At 38.0% G+C, this 20,401-nt stretch overlaps 1 protein-coding gene across 2 annotated transcripts in view; it reads left to right on the plus strand.

The window, feature by feature from the left end:
• cntnap2a (contactin associated protein 2a) overlaps nucleotides 1-20,401 on the plus strand; it is a 390,635-nt gene that overhangs the window by 300,699 nt on the left and 69,535 nt on the right. For both annotated transcript variants that reach the window (XM_084939110.1, XM_084939109.1), the window contains exon 16: nucleotides 19,797-19,953. In XM_084939110.1, coding sequence (XP_084795236.1) covers nucleotides 19,797-19,953 — 157 coding nt within the window. The remainder of the gene's footprint in view (nucleotides 1-19,796; nucleotides 19,954-20,401) is intronic.

Consider the following 20,401-nt stretch of genomic DNA (forward strand, 5'->3'; position numbering starts at 1 on the left):
AGCAGTACAGATCTTGTTTTTATTGACAACCATTTTTGTAACCCACATTAAGCATCAGTATCATGGGATATATCATTGTTTCAATAGCGGAACCTCACTAATTTGATGCCTATGACATGGAGTAACAGATAAAAGCACTCCCCCACATGATTACTAATAAACTGCATCTTCAAAAAACAAAAAAAGGGGCTCTTTTTCTAAAACACCATATGTGATTGTTGGGTTAAAAGAGATTGTAATTAGATTTTCATACCAAGCTCATCTTCGAGCCGTGATTCACTGTTTCAGATTTTCCAATTAGTAACTAAACTTTGTTGTTTTTTCTCCTTTGGGAGGGTTTGCTTTCTTTAGTTGGCACTGCATGACATGTCTGCCATCAACAGCCAGCCGCAAATTTTTTTGTCATGTATTCAGTGAGAGCTACATGAAGATAACTGTACAATGCACCAGAATAACTTATTTTTGTATAAACCCACCCGTTGTCAGACTGGCTTTCAGAATGGCAGACCGATTAATGGATGCCGATTAATTTGTATATATTAATCGGTAGGGCTGTTCAATATAAGATATATATCGGATGACGATATAAAAACATCTATGTTTCATTTTATGCTATCGTTTGTTTCGTGGTGTCGCAAAATAAACTGTTTACAGCAATATTTTTTCATTATTTTGATGGTCACTGTAGTGGCTATATTAATTTCTTAAAGTTCTCTCTTTCTCTTATATTTAATATAACCACACTATGGACAGACAAGCGCCTGTCTTTATGTGTTATGGTTAGCAACAGCAACACCATCCCGCGTCCGCTTGTTTATGTTCCACATAAACCTTTCACAATAAAGCTCAAGATCCTGTTGAGACTTTTCAAAATAAACTGAATCACGTGAAAGAGCAAATTATTTACGGATGAGAATTAAAAAAGAACAGCCAGGTGCTAAAAAATAAACCTTAGACTCAAACGTTAGAACAGGCTTTTCCCCGCAGCACGCCGTGTAATAAATACTCACAAAGAAAACGGCGGCCGTTACAACTTATGTCTAAAAATGTATAGTTTCATGCATTGGTTAAAACACTCCAGGTACGCCACGCGCAGCTGGAAACACTTCACGCAAGTCGAGCTGCCTGAGATTCACAGAATTTACAGAAAATGTTAAATTTTTGTGATTTATATTGTTATCTGGACGATAGATGTCTTATATCAGGATATGAGATTTTGGTCATATCGCACAGCCCTATTAATCGGCATCTGTGGGTGGACAGCAAAGAAAGAATTTAATTGCACAAAGAAATGCCTTTTCTCTTGTGCCACATGACAATAAACACTTTGAATCTCCACATTTTCACGTGTATTGCTGCAAGAAATCTGGGCCTGCTGCGCTCATTCTGCATGACTTGACCTTGTCACACAAAATTTCCATCATGATGTTGTGGTTAGTCCTAACAACCAAAAAGCAATGCTGAAATCCTGTTTTGAATAAATAATCCCAAAGGCTGCTGGTGCTACTGTCAAAATTACTGTATTCAAATGCAGGTTTTGTACTATAAAAACATAATTACTATTCCATGTCATATTAACAAGTACAGCCACACACAGATGTACAAACTAATATTTGCATAGCCATGATTCACACAGCCTACGTCCAGGCTACTGAGCGTTACACAAATTACAAGTAAAATTTAAAGTTTAGTAAAGTAGGAAAAAAGATGTATACTTATTAAACATAATCAGCCACAAATATATTTTCAAACTTGCTAGCTCTCAGCCTTTAAATCACTCCTCCTTATATCTTATTATTATCCTGTATATGCCCTGAAAGCTCCTCCACAACCTTCGACTGGCACATCCAATGAGTGCTCCACAGATCTTGCAGACACTCTGTGTATTCGAGCTGTCAAACCAAACCAAAGCACTCATGCCGCCCCCAGCCAATGCTGCAACCAAATAGGGAGATTGGACAGACAGCTGAGAAGTTTCCTAATTATGGAACACAGCACATCATTAAGACTCTGTAATGAGCTTCCTGAAGCCAGGTGCAGCCTCACCTGTCAGCCACATCCTCATTACTAATATGGTCATGTTTCCCAGGACATCACGGACAGGTTATTAGGGAATGATGGGCAGGTGAGGAGCACTTAATATACAGATGAGATGTAGTCCCATGCTTCTTAAAATAAATTGTCATCTAAATGTAACATAGCCTTTAATTACTAACCGTATGCACCAATATAATGTTGCATTCTTTTTACAAGTCTGTATACTTTATATAATATGACATTTCTTCAGTGATGTCAGCTATTTACATTTCTGTGTACTTTTGTGATTTGATATGGCTGTATTGCCAGAATGCAATATGTTTAAGAGACAATGGCATAAAACAGCTAAAGGTGTAGTTCACTCTACTAAAGATAGACAATTTTGCTGTTTACTCAAAATTTACAGCGAGTGCTGCTAAAAAAATGAAGTGAGGCAAAATAACATGAAGCCACAGTCTATCTCAACCAGGAGGAACTTCTGCTGATCTGACATACCTAGGTGATCAGCATGATGTGTTAAACATAACCATACTACCATCACTGATTTTATTCATATGTCCATTAATGTAATAATAAATATTTATGGTTATCTTCAGTTGCAGTCTGCACACATTCTGCTGACATTAATATAATATGCGTGTCTTTAAACAGTCACTGTTTCAGCAGTTTTAGTGATATCATTTTTTTTCTCATTAATATGCAGATTTATGTGGCAAGGTTTTACAAAATCTAAAGGGAAACATTGTAAGTGACTCTGAATCTGAGTTGCCATGCTCATCAGAACTTATCTGTACATGATTATAAAAAATTTAAGAGTAAATGTATATGAGGTCCACATCAGTGGCTGTCAGACAACATGCTTTTGTGCTTTTGCATCAATTTAAGATATAACTCATCTTCTGTGCAACTGACCCTAGATAGCAGTGTAATATGCTGTTTCCATCCATGCCTGTGCTTGTGTTAGCTGCTGAGATAAAACTATGACCTGTCCAGGCTGTAACCTGACAACTATTATATAATTTCTCCTCTGCTCAGGCAATTTTTTAAAATAAATTGGAGTTATTTCTTCAGGGACTAAGCCATATCTGTGTAAATCCATCTGAATGTATGAAGTATAGATGAATTTATTTTATAAAGAGAAATCATATGCTCTTTCTATCATGAGACTGACACAGGTAGATAGACTTGCAGTCCTGAACTTTTTTGCCTGACATTGTTTCTCCCACAGAGAGAAGGTGAAGTTTGGAAAGAAATATAGCAACTGAAAGAAACACAATGTGAAAACCCCTCCCAAAAAAAAGTGATAGCCTCAATGGCAGCTGGAGTGAACCTTTACAGAAATCAATAACTCCAGCTAAGATTGAGACAGAGAAAGACGGGAAAAGGGAATGGGGATATCGGGATACCAAAGAGGGAAAGGAGAAAGAGAGCAGATAAAGCTGAAAACAGAGATTGAGTGTGTAAGAGAAGTAGAAGTAGATAAAGAAGGTTGCCAGTTCGTTGTGTGCTCAGGGAAAAACCCAACGGGTTAGTGGCCAGCCCGCTGAGGTCAGCCTCTTCACCTGCGAATCGACTCCAAACAAAGACCAGGGTGGAAATGAAACAGAGGAGAAGAATGTAGTCGGCTGGATGAGTGAGGCATGTCAGAGGTTATTCTTTGTTCTCCTTTGAAAGACACCATGTATACCTTTGAAACGTCTCCACTGTCAAAAACCACCCAACCTTCTTTTCACAAAGCTGTGACTCTCAGTGTCTTAGAACATAATACATGCCTGCAAGAAATTCTCAAAGCAAGAAATCCTCCAAACACAATATGCTTTCCTGCCAATGAGCACAACTATAATGCGTACCTGCGGCTTGCACGCCGGAATATTTTGTTTGCTTGTTTTTTTACCTTTAGTGGTCTCCAGTCGGACACCCGAGCTCATGCAAGTGATTAAATAAGTATTGACAGCAATAAAGGAAGAAAAAAGAGAGTGAAGCACGTCTAGGCAGGAATCAGCCCTTCTTGATGATTGTTGACAACATGTATTTCTCCATCTGTCTCTCAAAGCATTCTTTCTTCAGGTAAATACATTTCTTTGCCCTGCATGCGAATTGAAAGGTATATTGTTTGATCATGCCTCTTGAGAGTAAGACAAAAAAGATGGAAACGGAGTAGCAGTTGTTTGGGTACCCGCACAGCTGGACCATTAAAGGAAAAGAAATGGGGGGTGGGGGGAAAGAAGTCAGAATTTAAGAAAAGAAAAGTCTTTTAGGATAAAAGCCTGAAATCCATCATGGTTCTGACAACAAAGTCTTGCAATGATGAACAACAGCTGTCAGCAGGATACACATCCCCTTCATGAGTAATACAAAGCCAAAATCCAGCAAGAGCTTCTTTGACAACTGACAGAAACTAGAGAGAGTTTTCTGTTATTTTGTGCCACAGCTAAAAAAAAGAAATGTAGAATTATATTGCGTGTGTGTGTGTGTGTGTGTGTGCGCGCGCACATGTCCTAGCTTCTATGTTCAAGTGCATGCATGCAACGCACAGACAGTTTATATGATGAGCTGCGATGAGTGACACTGTTGTAATTATGCCTGTAACTGAGGATTAATTTGATATTAATTATTTCTGAAACCCCAAATGAAAAGTCTACACCGAAAGGTAAACAGGAACTGATCAGAACAACACTGAATCTGAAGACAGCGGCATACCGTCAGCTAGTCACGTGAGGCTCTTGTTTCACTAAAAAAAATGCTATTTCATCTTTGTACTTTACATAATCCTAAATCCCCGTGAACTTGTGTTTACCAAGCTGCAAACACCACAGCTGAATGTTAAACATGTTGTCATTTGCTCTAATGAATCATTTCAAAAAAATATTATTCCACTAAGAAAATATTAATATTTGAAGAGAGGGGTGTTAAAGGTGTTATCGCTGTGTCTGCGCTGGCACCGGGTTACACACTCAAATCAGAGATAAAACCCTGTTTGACATTGCTGAAAGCCCTGCAGCTGAACTCCCAAGTGTGACCTTTTCCCTACACTCATTTATTTTATTTCTTTCAAGTGTATGTGTGTGTTGATTAGTCAGTTGCAATAATTTGCCTGATGTAACATTAACTAAAGTGCTATAGGAACAACACAAACACATTGATATCACACAAATCGTATGACATAATTTGTGTTATGAATTTTTTCACTGATGTCAACAAAAATGTGAAGTTTTCACTTGAAGGAACACATCTTTTGATGATGACTCTAAATAATTATCAAGGCAACAATGGAAGTTTTTCCACATGAATTCTCTACTCACAGCTAAAGTAACATGACAGCGTACGCTGCCCCCCTCCCCAATTTGTTTTTTCTTTCCGGATGAAACAGCTTCTAATTAGGAGGTGAGATGAAGTTTAGCGGTGACAATTTACCTTCGGGGATAACACAAATCATCACATCTTAGCTGTGAGTTTTCTCACAACTCCTATAGTTCTCTTGTTCTATTCAAATATAACAATATGTCAGTGACGGACTGCAAAGCTGCTCCCGTTTTCGCTCTCTTAACGATATCTCTGTCACACCGATCCTTTGCTTCTCCCTTATCACTTGTCATGTCCTCGCAATGTGACATCTCCCTTTCTGCTTTCGGGGTCATTTTTTTCCCCTCTGTGCTTGTTTTCTAAACTCCTATCACCCTCCCCCCTCTCTAATTTACTTTTTGTCTCCCGCTTGCTCTCTGCTGCTGAGTTGTTTACGACCCGCACATCTTCCTGTGCAATTATGAGTGTTGCTCACTGTATCCTCATCCATATGACGAGTCTGACAGGCATGTATGGAGATGGATGGTGTGAGTAAAAGAGGGGAGTGGAAATGGAGTGTGTCTTTACAAAGACCATTTTCGCCATGACATATTTCTCCTGAGAGAAACTTAAATAAGCTTAATCTGAATGGACAATTACTTGCTTTTTATAGAGAAACCAACACAGCAAATATCTTTTATAAATATTTTTTCAACACTTCAGGTTTCAGGTTTAAGAGAAGTTAAATGAATGCTCAGTCGTAGTAAACTGAGATTTAAGTGCACGCTCTCGTCTCTTCCACCATCTTGAAGCCTGAGTTGGGATCAAGGAATCTGCTTTACATCTTTTACATCTTTCAACTTATCCCAATGAGGGCCAAGGTAACACTTCCTCCTCTGCTGCTCATTTTAATTATGGCATTCTTCAAGGCTGTATCCTTGGCCCACTTTTGTTTTCAGTGTGCATGCTTTTTTGATAGTAATGATATCACTTATCACAGTTTTACAGAAGACAAACAGTTATCTGTCCCTCTGCTATAAAAAACAAACAAACCAGTTCTCTTGATAGTCCTGGCTTTGTCTTCATTATCTTCATTAAACTTTCTAAAGTTTACTGAGGATAAATCTAGTGTTTTAGTTATGTTTAGCTCTTTCAAATAGGCCAAGCATATTCCAGATATGTCAAGGAATCTTAAATAAAAAGAACATTGTCCAGTTATGCATATCAGCTTGAAAAACGTCCTAAAATTAGATAATTCTTATCTTCTAATGACTTGCATGCTTTTATTTATTCCCACCTTGATTATTGCAGTGCTTCTTATGCAACTGCATTTTTGTTCTGGTTAGTTCAGATTTAAACTGGCACCAAAATATGTCAACATATTACTCCAGTACTAGCAAATTCACACTGGCTGGCTGTTAAATTTTGGAAATGTTGTCCAAATTATACTAATGACTTTTAAAGGATTAAACAGCTTTGATCTGAATTATAAAAATGACTTTTTGTTCCCCAATGTGCCTGGGCACTTAAATACTTGAATTGGTGAATGGGGTGCTGCTGGTTATACTTTTGACAAACTGTCAAACATTCTGCTTATTGAGATCAGAATTTCATCTTCCTTATTGTCTTTTAGAGCTCTTGAACATTTAAAGCATTCAAAAACATATAATAGGTCTCAACTGCTGGTTTTCTTTCTCTTTAATTTTTCTTTTATTCTTTCTATTTGTATTGGGGGGTTTTCTTTTGATGTTTATAGCAAGGTCTTGGATATGTGAAAAAATAAAAACATTTTCTATTAAGCACTTTGTAGCTTTGTTAAGAAAAGTGCTATATAAATAAACTTTATTATTATTATTTGCCCACCAACCTTGACTTGAGAGGACATTTAATGTGACCTATGCTCACAGGCACTCAGACACACAGAAACGCACACACAGATTTAGATTACCTTGTGGTAATGATGATTATGGTTATTTACAGTCATCATCAGCCCACAGTTTTTTCAGCTGCAGTTGCTGCCGGAGTTGTTTTTTTGTCTATGCACGGACTGTATTTTGAAAGAATACCTACGTATGCCCCATGTCCTTTGAAAAGCAGGCAAGCCAATTAGAGGTACAACCACTGATATTAATTTCAACTTCCTCCCACTCTCTACTCTTTACAATGTATTTTCATTTAATGGATGGATACACAGGTTGATGACCTGTGAAGAATAAGGTAGATGTGTCCGCGAGTATACAGGATGAATTCACTAGAGCATAAAGTGTCGAGCGGTATTTGCAGGAAGGCAGCTCAGCCTCAGAACTGTCAGTATGGTGGATCCCTTTACGGGTGCTCTCAGGTAAAAACTGTTGAAATTACTCATTATCCTTCCACAGTGGTGTCTGCGGTGTGTTCTGATGTAGACAACGGAGATGTCTTTCCTGACATTGCTTGCACTGCAGGCAGCAACAAAACTCATTTCTGCAGTGTTTCTCTTTAACCTCCTCTCTCCATTACCAAAATGAGGGATTTAGAGACTTTTTTTCACTTTGTGCAACAGAAAGCATTAAAAAAAAGGCTGTTATGCTTTTGCTTTTTCTTTTTTTTTTTCATTTCCGCTGCATTTAAGAGAGAATATACCCATTAGCAGTACTCACACAGTATTTAATATAATGGCTAGCTTTTCTAATTGTGTCTCCTTGAGGGCAAAAACTTTCATTAAATCCATTTTTGTGCTAGCAGTACCACCAGCTGTTGGTCAGTGAAAGAAAAACTGCTTTTGAATGTCCTTACTCACAAAACAAGCAATATTTTATACAGTTTCTCTGCTAGTGTCAAAAACATTAAGGCAGTTGACTTAGTGTATTGCTTTTACCAACCGATTTAGTCAACGAAGAGTTACAAGGGCTTTCAGATTACAGCCATTTGATATTTTGGTATGCACTGTAGTTCTTAGCAGATCAAACCAAAGAGGATAGACGGGGAGGGTGGGGCGTGTTTCAAATACATCTTCAGATCAGGATCAGAGCAAGAGGAGATTGCAATTAGCATGGATTAAAGGGTAGATTATAATGGGACTAATAAGAACATAAAGAGATTATTGTAGATGCTAGGAAAGAGTTATGGAGACATGGGATAGATGGACAGATATAGAGCATGGAGAGAGGGAGAGAGAGAAAAGCCACTGAGACCAGCCGATATGAGAGTGCAAGGCAAAGGTGTGCAAAGCAGATATGACAGAGAGAAGAGAAGGGGAAAAGAGTACCCTGATAGAGCAAGAGATCCGAGAGTGCAAAGAGAAGGTAGAGAGACGTAATAGGAAGATAGATAAAGGAAAAGAGGCCTCTGAGACCAGGAGATAAGAGAGAGCAAGGAAAAGGTGGGCAGTGTGAGGTAGAGAGGCCTAAATATGTTGGGGGGCAATAGAGAGAAACTGGGGAGGTTCACGTAGTGTTTTGATGGATAGGTGGTAAGAAAGATGAGAAGAATTGAGACAATAGAAAGAGACAGGGGAGCCAGGCAAAGTCCCAGAAACACATTAACAGGAGCAAAGAAGAGAATACAAAGACACGCATGCACTTTTACAGATAAACGAAAGGATGAAGACAAAGAAAACAGCACACAAATACGCTCTCTGTTTCTCAGATATGCACAGAAGCTCGCAGTGCATTTATTAAATTCTCCATAGAGCTCTCAGGGCATGGCTAATGTCCCCACAGCTTCTCCTCCAGAAAAAAAGGGGGAGAAAAAGAGCAAACACAGAGCAAAAGTCAACAATGCCCTGACAAAGACGATTTGATCCATGACTTAGTGTGAAAGCTTTTTAAAACTAAAAGTGTTTGCATGTGTTACTTTCTCCAGAACACTTTAGGTAAGAGCAGGGGCACATTTGTGTGTGAATGGGTATGCAGGATTTTGTTGGTGGTTCTTTTTCTTCAAAGACAAGTGTTTGGCAGCGTGCATAAGACATATTCTGGCCTTTAACTTTTTTTTCTCAATAATACAGGAGCTGCTCTTGTTAGAGGAGAGAGAAGAAGAATATTGATTTACATTCACACCCCATTGAGATCAATGCAGACAGCAGAATAAAAGCATATTCTCATCCATGCATGAGTTTGTACATACTGTGAAGCAGCTCTCTGACAGACACCTGTCAGTCAGCGGGGTCAGAGAAGAAATCGATAATGACCGCTCTTATAGCTGCAGTAAGAAAGGCACAAACTAAAAGGTGACGCCTGAGACAGGTTTATGAGAAAGCCAAATAGGGTTATGAATGCCATTCTGGCATTTCAACTCAAACTGCCCACCTTTCTTAAAAGCCATTATCTCCTACACTGGGGATATGAGCAGCTGAGCATATCAAGTGCCATTTTGGATCCACTGACCTTTCAGTTCCTAGTCTGACTGGCAGGGGTGTGATCCCCTGATATGAACTGAGCGTGGCCCTGGTACTTATGCCTAGTATGAGCAATTTTAATGGATATTATGGGTGTTATGGACTTTAAATGATTGTTGTCTCTGTACTTCAGACCAGTCTGGCATTACAATCAAACCACAGGCTCCTGAAATTTCTGCTTTTATATAAGGCAGACACTACACCTGTCTATTTTTTTCATTGCAAAAGGGCAATAATTACAAAGTCTAATAGTCTAACAGATACAAAACTGTTTAAACACATTCAAAATATTAAGAATTTGATGTATATTTTAGAAATGTTGGAACAAAAGCAGGTTTACTGCTCTGTAAATGGCCAATTGCTTCACAGTTAAAGTGAAATATTTTCAGATTCTTGTTTAATAAAGGATTTCAGCTCTTTTGCCATATTTTGTCCTTTTATAATGCATCACTAGGTGACAAATAAATACAGCAGCCACAGCACCCAGATTCTTTTACTCTGAAGCCATATTGTTGCAATATGGTTTGTCTTTGTCTAGAATATATTTGTATACAAAGAAGTTAATGGGCGACTCAGTGACTGCAAGATGTCCAGGTCCTGTCGTTGCAAAACAAGCCCAAATAATCACCCCTCCACCAGCATGGTTGACAGTTGGTGTGAGGTGTTTTTGCTGACATGCTGTGTTTGGTTGTCACCAAGCATGGTGCTGTGCAACATCTCCATTGTGGTGCTGTCTGTCCAAAGATCATTGTTCCAGAAGTTTTGCATGTTTTTTTGTTTTTTTTTCAGATGCAACCTTGCAAACCTAAGCCGTGCTGCCATGTTCTTGTTAGAGAGAAAAGGCTTTCTCCTGGCAACCCTTCCAAACAAACCGTACTTGTTCAGCCTTTTTCTAATTGTTCTGTCATGAACTTTTCAGATGCTAACTGAGTCCTGACTGACTATGTATTGATCAGTATTAATGGCACTTAATTAGTAATAGCTTTCAGCATTACACCTTGCTTGCAAAGATTAATCTAGGTGTTTTTAATTTTTTAATATTATTTTTCAGTGTTAACATTTTAAATGTCTTTCAACTATTTGCAGTAAATTCTGTTGTTATTCCTGTGTTATACATCACATTTACTGTTTTAGACACAAGACTGTCTACGATGATGCCATTTCTAAATAGATATAACAATATATGAGTTTGGTTCTAGTCATAATATAAATATATAAAAAGGCTGCTGTGGACCCGTTTGGTTCAGTGGGACTCATTCCAAATGATCAGATTACTTGCTAAGATCAATAGTTGTAAGACAAGGATCTCACACTTTCCTGATCTTTTTTTTATCCACTTTCTTTCTGTTTCTTGCTGTCAATACTCTTATCTCACAGTTCCCAATATGTGTCTTTTACTTCTTCTTTTCCTCTTTCATTCTTTGCTTTTACTGTCTACTGCTCATGTGTCTTTGCTTTGGGGAGTATGAGTCGCCACAAAATACAGCAGAAATGATGAAAATAAAGACATTAGCTTCTCTGGATAAGAGCAGGGATAAATATATGTGAGTGTGGCTGTAGGTGTGACTATGAGCCTGTTATGTGTGCTTTTGGGATAATAAATAGATAAACCCATCACAATAAGCACTGTTGTGTGGCTGTCCCCGAGGACAGAAGAGGAACACAGCCCCGGGCCTTATCAGTCTGTCATGTCTGATTCCTCATCTCCTGTGAACATTTAGCACTTTTGTTGGAGATTTTGCAATGAAGGAGAAAGTAAGAGGTGATGATGGCTGTAAGGAGTGACACCAGAAACAGGACGCAAAACATTTTTAGCATGTGTGAGTGTTTATTTATTCATCATTTTGTTTTGGAGATCATCTCAGTAAATGTTAATCCAATACTTGGATCTCACTGATGTAGTTCAACTCTAATTTCTGGGTTATCATCTAGCACAGGTGTAAATGTGAGTTTGATTGGTTAACCCTGTGGCCTGTTAGGTGTGTTTCATGTTTCACAAAGCTTTTAGCTGGGATAAGCTCCAGGTTAGATGAGCATGTAAAAAGATGGATTGATAAACCCTTTTTGTCTCTTGTTCTCTAGAGAGTGTTTTTTTAAATGTTGTGAATGTGTTTTTCTTAACCAAGGAAAAAATTTGCACCTTAATTGTCGCCTGAGCTCTTCCGGGACGAGTGTTTCTGAGCTGGCATGGTGCATTCATTCATTTTTCAGAGTTTACCAGATTGCTAATTTGGCCACTCCAGATGTTTTTGCCATCTCGCTGAAAGGTTTATTTTGATTTTTCAGCTTAATGATGGTCTCCTTTCTTTGCATCGACAAATTATAATTAAGCCAAATTTTCACACACAGAGGATTATCTACTGCAAATCCTAAGAGAATGCAGCACATTTTTAATCACTTTTATATCAACTTCAAAGCAGTTTTCCTGTTGTTTTGATTCGGTCAGATGGAATTTCGAATACCCACATTGATGCTCATCATATTTATGTGGGAATTGTGATAGTTTGCACTAGGGCTGTTCATATAACGATATATATCGGATGACATTATAAAAACGTCTATGTTTCATTTTACGCTATCATTTGTTTCGTGGTGTCGCAAAATAAACTGTTTACGGCAATATTTTGTCATCGTTTTGATGGTCACTGTAGTTGCTATATTAATTTCATAAAGTTCTCTCTTTCTCTTATATTTAATATAACCACACGCCTGTTTTTATGCGTTTTGGTTAGCAACAACAATGGTAACACCATCGCGTGTCCGCTTGTTTATGTTCCACATAAACCTTTCACAATAAAGCTCAAGATCCTGTTGAGACTTTTCAAAATAAACTGAATCACGTGAAAGAGCAGATTATTTACGGATGAGAAGTAAAAAAGAGCCGCCATGTGCTAAAAAAATAAACCTTAGACTCAAACGTTAGAACAGGCTTTTCCCCGCAGCACGCCGTGTAATAAATACTCACAAAGAAAACGGCAGCCGTTACAACTTATGTCTAAAAATGTATAGTTTCATGCATGGTTAAAACACTCGACTCCAGCTACATGACACGCAGCTGGAAACACTTCCCGCAAGACGAGCTGCCACAGAATTTACAGAGAATGTTACATTTTTGTGATTTATATCGTTATCGGACGATAGAATTTTTATATCGGGATATGAGATTTTGGTCATATCGCACAGCGCTGTTTGCACCTGCTTTTTAAACCCAGGACTTTTGTAGATGCAAACACATGGTCTCTGTTCTTCATATACTCACAGACATGCTCTTGCACACACAAACATGCTGCTGAGCCTCGTCTTGGCAGTGCCCTCTCTCTCTGCGGATCTCCGTATGAACTCCCTGCCAGTACGATTCTATCTCTCCTCCCTCACATCTTCATCCATCCATGCTGTCGTGCTCTCATCTCCCCCTCCGCCCTCTTCCTTTCGTTCTCCGCTCCTGAGTTGTTTGTTTTGGCACGGCCAAGTGAATCACACAGGAGAGTTTAACTGGCACAATACATAGCTCTCATTTCACCTGATGCCCTGCTGTTACTCCTACACATCTTCTCCTGTCTCCTCCTTTTCTCGACATACTCTGAAAAACAAATTATGAAATGGGCCAAGTGGACTTTTTTTTCCTGTGAAAGCAATTTTGTGCTCTCTCCTCACCTTTTGAAAAACCTGTGTTATTATATGGTAAGGAAAGTGAGTGGCCAAGCAATGAGTTTAAGGACTAGCCGGGTGATGGAGGAAATGCACTCGGAGGCTTGGTAATGTTTACCTGGTGTAGCATAGGATTTATTTACATTTCCTGACAGACAACACAGGCACTGACTGATGTTGTGTGAGGGAATAAAAACATAATGATGATTAAAAAGAGTACAAGAAAAACATAGTTATAGGTCTGTCCCATAGCTATGATGAGCTGTCTAGAAAGTTAAAGTACAAAGGGCAGTATTAAACTCTCTCCCCTAAGGGACAACTCATTATTGTTAATTATTGTCAACAATATACACAGTTTTGTGGTATTCTGAGACTGCCATTAACCATAATGTTTAATTATTTTGTACTATTAACAGCTACTGAAGAGCAAATAGCAACCATGTATCTACAGTATTATATGAATCATTAGCTTGCAGCTTTTTCTCCTTCACAACTCTGATGAATTTATCTTCAGACACACTTCTTGTAAGCGTGTCTGGATGCAGTCCTTTGCATGTTTTGGTTTCTGTCACTTCTGCAGTGAACCTCTGTGACACCTACAACATAACCTATACAAGGGGCCTTGTGGTCATCTCTTGGCATTTCTTATGAGATGGCAGATACTATGTTCTTTGGGGGTTTTATTTTTCTTTTTTTCTGTCTCTCTCTCTCGCTCTTTTTCCACTTCTTTGTACATTCCCTTACATCCATTCCAATAGTTTTAGTAAACTCCCTTCAGGAATTTGCTGACATCTGATTAATGCTATGATTATTATTCCTTATATTGAGGCTATGGCTATTATTCTCTCACTGAGCCATTCAAAAATTGCGGAGAGAAAAAAGCAGACAGACATCCATAGGAGGAAGAATAGATGGTAGTAAACAGGCCAATCACAATACTTGCTGACTGTGTCAAAATTACTTGTACGTACATTTCTAGGAAAGTGTATTTTAGGTTACCACTCAGGGGTTGAGAAAGGTTTGCAGTCACAACCAGGGTCCTTCATTTAATAAGTGATTAAATCTAAGAGGCAAGTTAATATATATTACGGTCGAGTAAGTTAATATTTTGTGTGCTGGAGGGTGGTGTTGCTTCCGGTGACAGCATGGAGATAAATGCTCAGTAACAAGAAAATAATGACATCCCACGGCGCACTTGTACCTTCAACACATCCCTTTTCGTGAACTCAGTGAGTGTGATTGTTTACACCTGAGTTTGCTGAGTGTCTTAGCAAGCTGCTGCTTGATTGTCATACTGTATTTTTACTTTTTACTGATTATTGCACTGTAGAGCCTGGTGAGAAACAACATTCCATTGCAGCCTGTGTATATCTGAAAAACCATGCAAAATGACAGTGAGCCCTTTTGAGCCTTGAATCTTAAGTTCATGGTACAGACATAAGGTTGCTTTCTATTTAAGCACTAGCTACATTATTAAAATGACAGGTGATCAAATGCAACTTTTTGACCCCAGCAACAAGCATCACCAAACACAAACTGCTTCTGCACAGTTTGTCTGTTAGTAGCTACTACTGTATTTCCAAAGGAGAGAAAAACATACATGCCACACTGATAAATGGAGAGAGATGTTAGTAAGAATTTTTTTTAAAGGTAAACCTTGTTCACTGCTCTTTGTATTATAATTTTATAATTTAAATCTTACATTAAGTGTCCTCATTTGTTTTAGAGTTTACCTTAGTTTAGTTTTGGGGGAACCAAGGATGGATGTAACAAAGAGTTAAATGTAACAACATCCCCCTTCCTCCCTGATACTAAATTGTAGAGCATGGGTGGGAAACTCCAGGCCTGAAGGACCGGTGTCCTGCAAGTTTTAAATATAGCACACTGGGTCAACACACCTGAATCAAATGATTAGTTCATTACCAGGCCTCTGGAGAGCTTCAAGACATGTTGAGGAGGTAATGTAGCAATTTGAATCAGGTGTGTTGGCTCAAGGACACATCTAAATCCTGCAGGACACCACCCACCACCCCTGTTGTAGAACTTTATGAAGAAGTACTCATATTTTATGCAAAATCACAGCTAAGAACTTTTTTTTTAATTCAAGTGTATATTTTGATTGGTACTGATACTGCAGAAACTGGAATTTTGTAACATTATTTTTTATTTCATGTCAAAATTTAAGAACTCTTACAAATATTATGTGAGATATAAGTGCTGGAACAAAAAATATTTTTACTATAATCCCCGGACTCCCTTACATTATGCTCGCTAAATAATGTTTTATGGAAGTTTGTTGCAAAACTTATTAAGGTAAATTAGTTTAGTCTTTTTCCCAGGTTGCATAAAAATACCAGGCTGTTTAGTCCAGGCAAAACTGGTCAGTTTGCAGTATTTTGATAATGTTTAAAATGATGTACTATGCTGAACTGGTTACACCTAGGGTACTGTTACTAGGTTACATCAAGGGCAGCAGACATCAGCTCATATATAAGATGATGATGCAGATTAGTTTCAGTCACTGAGTTCTACCTTTTATGCTAGCTTTATAGTGAGTAGGGGTTGGAAATCAGCTATGCTGTTTGGGTAGCATCTGCTTATATCTTACTGAATTCAGCTGGCTAAATCCATAAAGAGCAGTGAATATCAGAAGAGGAGCACAGATCACCTGATCAGAATCTCTATGCAAAGAAAACTAAAACAGATTATTATGTGCCTTATTTATAAGTAATTCTGCACCATGAATACATCATAGGTCATCATTCTTTTATTACTGAGGTTGTATCTTCATGCCGTCACTGGAAGCAGCACTAGGCTCCAGCATGCAAAACAAATTAACTCATCCAGTAGTAATATGGATGTGTCAGATTTAATCACTCGTTAATTACATTAACTCCAGGTCATTTCAGCCTACTCTAAGCCCTACCCATGGCCTGCATTCAGTATTCATTCTGAACAATTTGCTATAAGCATAAGTCTCTTAAAAAAAAAATGGATGTACAATGAACAGCAATTTACTACAAAACAACACATCTCTGTAAGTTCATGTTCTGCTACTTCGACAGGAGTTTGTGAACATACTCCTCCTCGCTTACAGTCACTTTTATTTCACTTGTGGATGAAGCATTTTTGTCATCGACTTCAGTGAAATATAACCTCAAGTTCCCTGCTCTGTCTGTGTGTGCGTGTGTGTGTGCGTGTGTGTGTGTGTGTGTGTGTGTGTGTGTGTGACCTCAGCAGAATAGCGAGTCAGAAAAGAAAAATCACTATTCTGAACCAAGCTTTAAATGCAGCACCCACAGCACAGCCATACTGTGCATAATCAGACATAATTACTGGCTAACCTTCCATTATCAGCACAATAACGGTAATTTTAAGTCCTTACTTACAGTGATAAATTAGCAGTCAGTACATGTGTGTATTTATGTGTGTTTGGTGTTTATAGAGCCCAAGCCTACATTAGGCATAGGCCCGAGATGCTTTTTCTCCTGTGATGTCTTTTTTGTGCTGAAAGAGGATTGCGATCACATTGTTATTGAATACAGCAGTTCCTTTGTTCATGCAGTCATAAGTTTTTCCTAATGCTTAACTACTTTTACTCTGCAGTTATACAAGAGCTAGAAGGAACATCCCTTTAATTATGTGTTTAAAGTAGTCTGCCCAAGGTTTTATGGGGCCTTAAAATTTTGATTTGCGTCCCCATCACCCACCACTTACCTCAGCACCACCAGTATTAACTATAGATTGTCCATGGTTGATTGTTTATGCATTGTACAAGAAATACAACCATTATCATGGCGTGTGTGTGCTGGAAAGAGATCAAATAAACCAGCAGAGAGTGCATTTACAAAACAAGTTATCTATTTTAATTGGTTTTGAAATGTGGTAATGTGCAAAGGGACACAAAAATCACGCAGTTTTATAAAGACCCAGATTTTATTTTCTTATAATGTGAGAACAGAAAATATTTTATAAATTAAATCTAAACTTAAATAAGAAATAATTGAAATACAAAATATTCATTAAGAAGGTTTTTATTTACAGAGAACAATTGGCCTAAGATTTAAAAAAAAAAAAAAAAACCTACCTACCCTGTCATATTAGAAGCTAATGTGTCTGTCAACAGCAAAACTCCCTCACAGGTTTCTACATGCTGACCTGGGGGAAATGATGCTTTGTCAAAAAGTCACACATCAGCTGAAGAAGCACTTTGTGAAGCGTCATGAGCTGATGTTATTGCCGGCGTTGTTGTGTTCTAAAATATATCCACTGGGAAAATATTGCTGGGGAATCAGTTGATGAATGAGGATGTGCATGTAGCAAATTCAGATATCTCAGGGAAATAATATGTAAAACAACAATGCTGAAAGCAGGTCTAATTAAATAAAACAACTACCTAATTGAGGTGTAACAATGTCGGAATATAACCACAAAGACCCCAAAATGATTATGTGCGTTATGTACGGCTGTTATCAGAGTCAAGTCTGTGAATAGTAGGTCTGTTTCATAATGAGACAAAGGTGCTGGGACATGTTCAGGATCCAGCAATTGAGCCTAGACCCTTAGTTCAGAAAATCGTGGTTACATTTCATTACAGAAAAAGTAATTCGATAGTTATTTTACACAGAAGAAAATCTTTAACACAAATGAATGTGTGTTAGGTTTATGCCTTGGCTGCCCTAAAATAATAGCACTGATAATTACCAAAATACATTTTTTATTTGTGTGTGTGTGTGTTGGTTCATCCACTAGTGTGTGCAAGCTCTTTAACTGAAATTGTGTTTTTAGTGATAAAATATAATTATTGTTGTTATCCACAAAATTTAAAATTAACAGTTTTATGAAAAAAGCTGAGAAAATAATAAGGTACAATATTATTGTTTGATTAAGATGCCAAATTACAGTTACAGTTACTTGCATTTCTAAAAAGAAAAGTTGAAGAACCTGAAGAAAAGTAGTGGATGAACATTAGGCTTTATCAGTTTCTGACTGCTCAAATTTAGGTATAAAAATGTGAATTCAGTTTTTTATTGGCCTGATAAATAACAGTACAACTTTTAGTATGAAACAGGTTTTAGACAATTAAAAATATATATTTGTGTTTTCTTGTTTTTATGACACTATACCTTCTTTTTGGTTTCAAATTTTAAGTTACTGATACTGTGAACAAAAGCAACAACAACAAAAAGTCTATGTGTTTGAAAGCAGTACTTGATACTAGTACTGGGTTGTTTGCTAGATGGGTGCCATCTGTGATAACCACTGACTTAAATGTGAGACTATGAGGTCTAACTTTGACTTAAATTCAAACTTGGCCTCTCTATTGTATAAAAATACGACAATACACACACAGACAAACACACACGTGAATTGAGAGGATTGTGAAGTCTCTTGAGGAGGCACTGTTAATCCTGTTGACAATGGCTTGTATGAACAGTAGCTTGAAGAGAGATGAGGCTAATTCTCTTTATGAAGGCAGTAACCCCACAGGTCACCAAAGCCAAACACGTAACCATTTAGACACACAATAGAAACACGTCTGTTTCTTCTTCCTGGAGTTTAGCCCCTAGTCCCACCCCAAATAAAAAAAGGTAATAATTCAGTATATCACACCTCTCAATGCAATTGTGCTGCATCAAAAGTCTGCTTCAATTCCCTTCTGTAAAAAATGGGGCTCGGGAGATTTCATTGTCTCTAAAGAAATTTGACAAAATGATATTGACAATGCGGCTTATTTTCCCGGAATAAAGAGGGAAACGTAATATTGTTTCATTGTCTCTTGCTGTTATTGTGATATATTGCCAGCCACCGAAATATTTACACCTATCTCTCTGCCTAGTTACTGTCCCATGCCAGAATACATTATCCGTGGAAAAGAAAACAATATTACATTTCTTATTGAAAAGCAGCGATCCTTCACCTTTTATCCACTCATTAAAAATCACACATACATGAACCCACACACACGAACGGGCACATACAAACACAGAGAGGTGTTTGTGTGTCCACAGATGTGGTTTTGAAGTACCGACACTCACTCAAACAATTACACGCAGTGGTTTGTGCATAGAAAAGATAAATGTATGCAACGGCGCTGAAGCTGTTTTAATAGATCTGTAAAAGCACAGGTGTGATGTGTGTCTAAGTGTGCCTTCCGGTCTCAAAGGCATTTACCATCCAGCTGCATAAAACATGTTGAGCAAATGAGTTATATTCACCGTGCAGCTGCCAATTGTCTCTATAATTCACATGGACGCAAAAAAAGAGCCTCAAACAGTTAAAATTTTGAACAATCAATCACCTGTAACTCTAGCAGCACAACTTTATCGCCTTTAGAAAAAGATGTTTTCATCTGTTTTGTGCACTTCTCTGTGAGGGTCACATTGACATGTTCTCCATTTCGGAAATAACCTATAGGCTTCTTTTCTGGATGTTTGTCTTCTATCCCCAGACGGGACACCCTACACGTGGTGGGTTGGCAGAGGGAACGAGAAACACTTCTACTGGGGTGGATCGGGGCCTGGCATCCAGAAATGTGCCTGTGGCATCGACAGGAACTGCACCGACCCCAAGTACGACTGCAACTGTGATGCTGATGTCAAACAATGGTGAGTCAGACTTTAAAGTTCACTGTTTCAGTTTTGCAATTAGAGAGCCATTTCTAAGTAGTTTTCAAGCTACTAAGTAGCTCTTTTTTTGTATTACATGAATACTACATGTGTCATGGGAAAGCCTTTTTCATGCATTATGCATTAGCTTTTATCCATCAAGCTTCTTGGAGACCATCTTGTGCAGCTAAAGTCTTCATTTTTACCCACTGCAAACTACTTTAATCTTTCTAATAACCAGGATACTACTTTTATGATAATAAGCTGAATGCATGTGTCGTAGAGTGGAAAGCTAACGCTACAGTTACTAATAAGTGGAGAATTCAGTGGTGACTTTTTTTTGCCAACCTAGATAAAAATGATTCTGTCACTTATTATCACTAGGCTTTTGCTATAAAAACAAGGAAGTTTCACAGGGTTATGTACATACATACCACGCTCACTGGCA

This window comes from Perissodus microlepis, chromosome 9 (assembly GCF_051167445.1).
Source record: "Perissodus microlepis isolate ML-2025 ecotype Zambia chromosome 9, ASM5116744v1, whole genome shotgun sequence".
NCBI classification, from domain to species: domain Eukaryota; kingdom Metazoa; phylum Chordata; class Actinopteri; order Cichliformes; family Cichlidae; genus Perissodus; species Perissodus microlepis.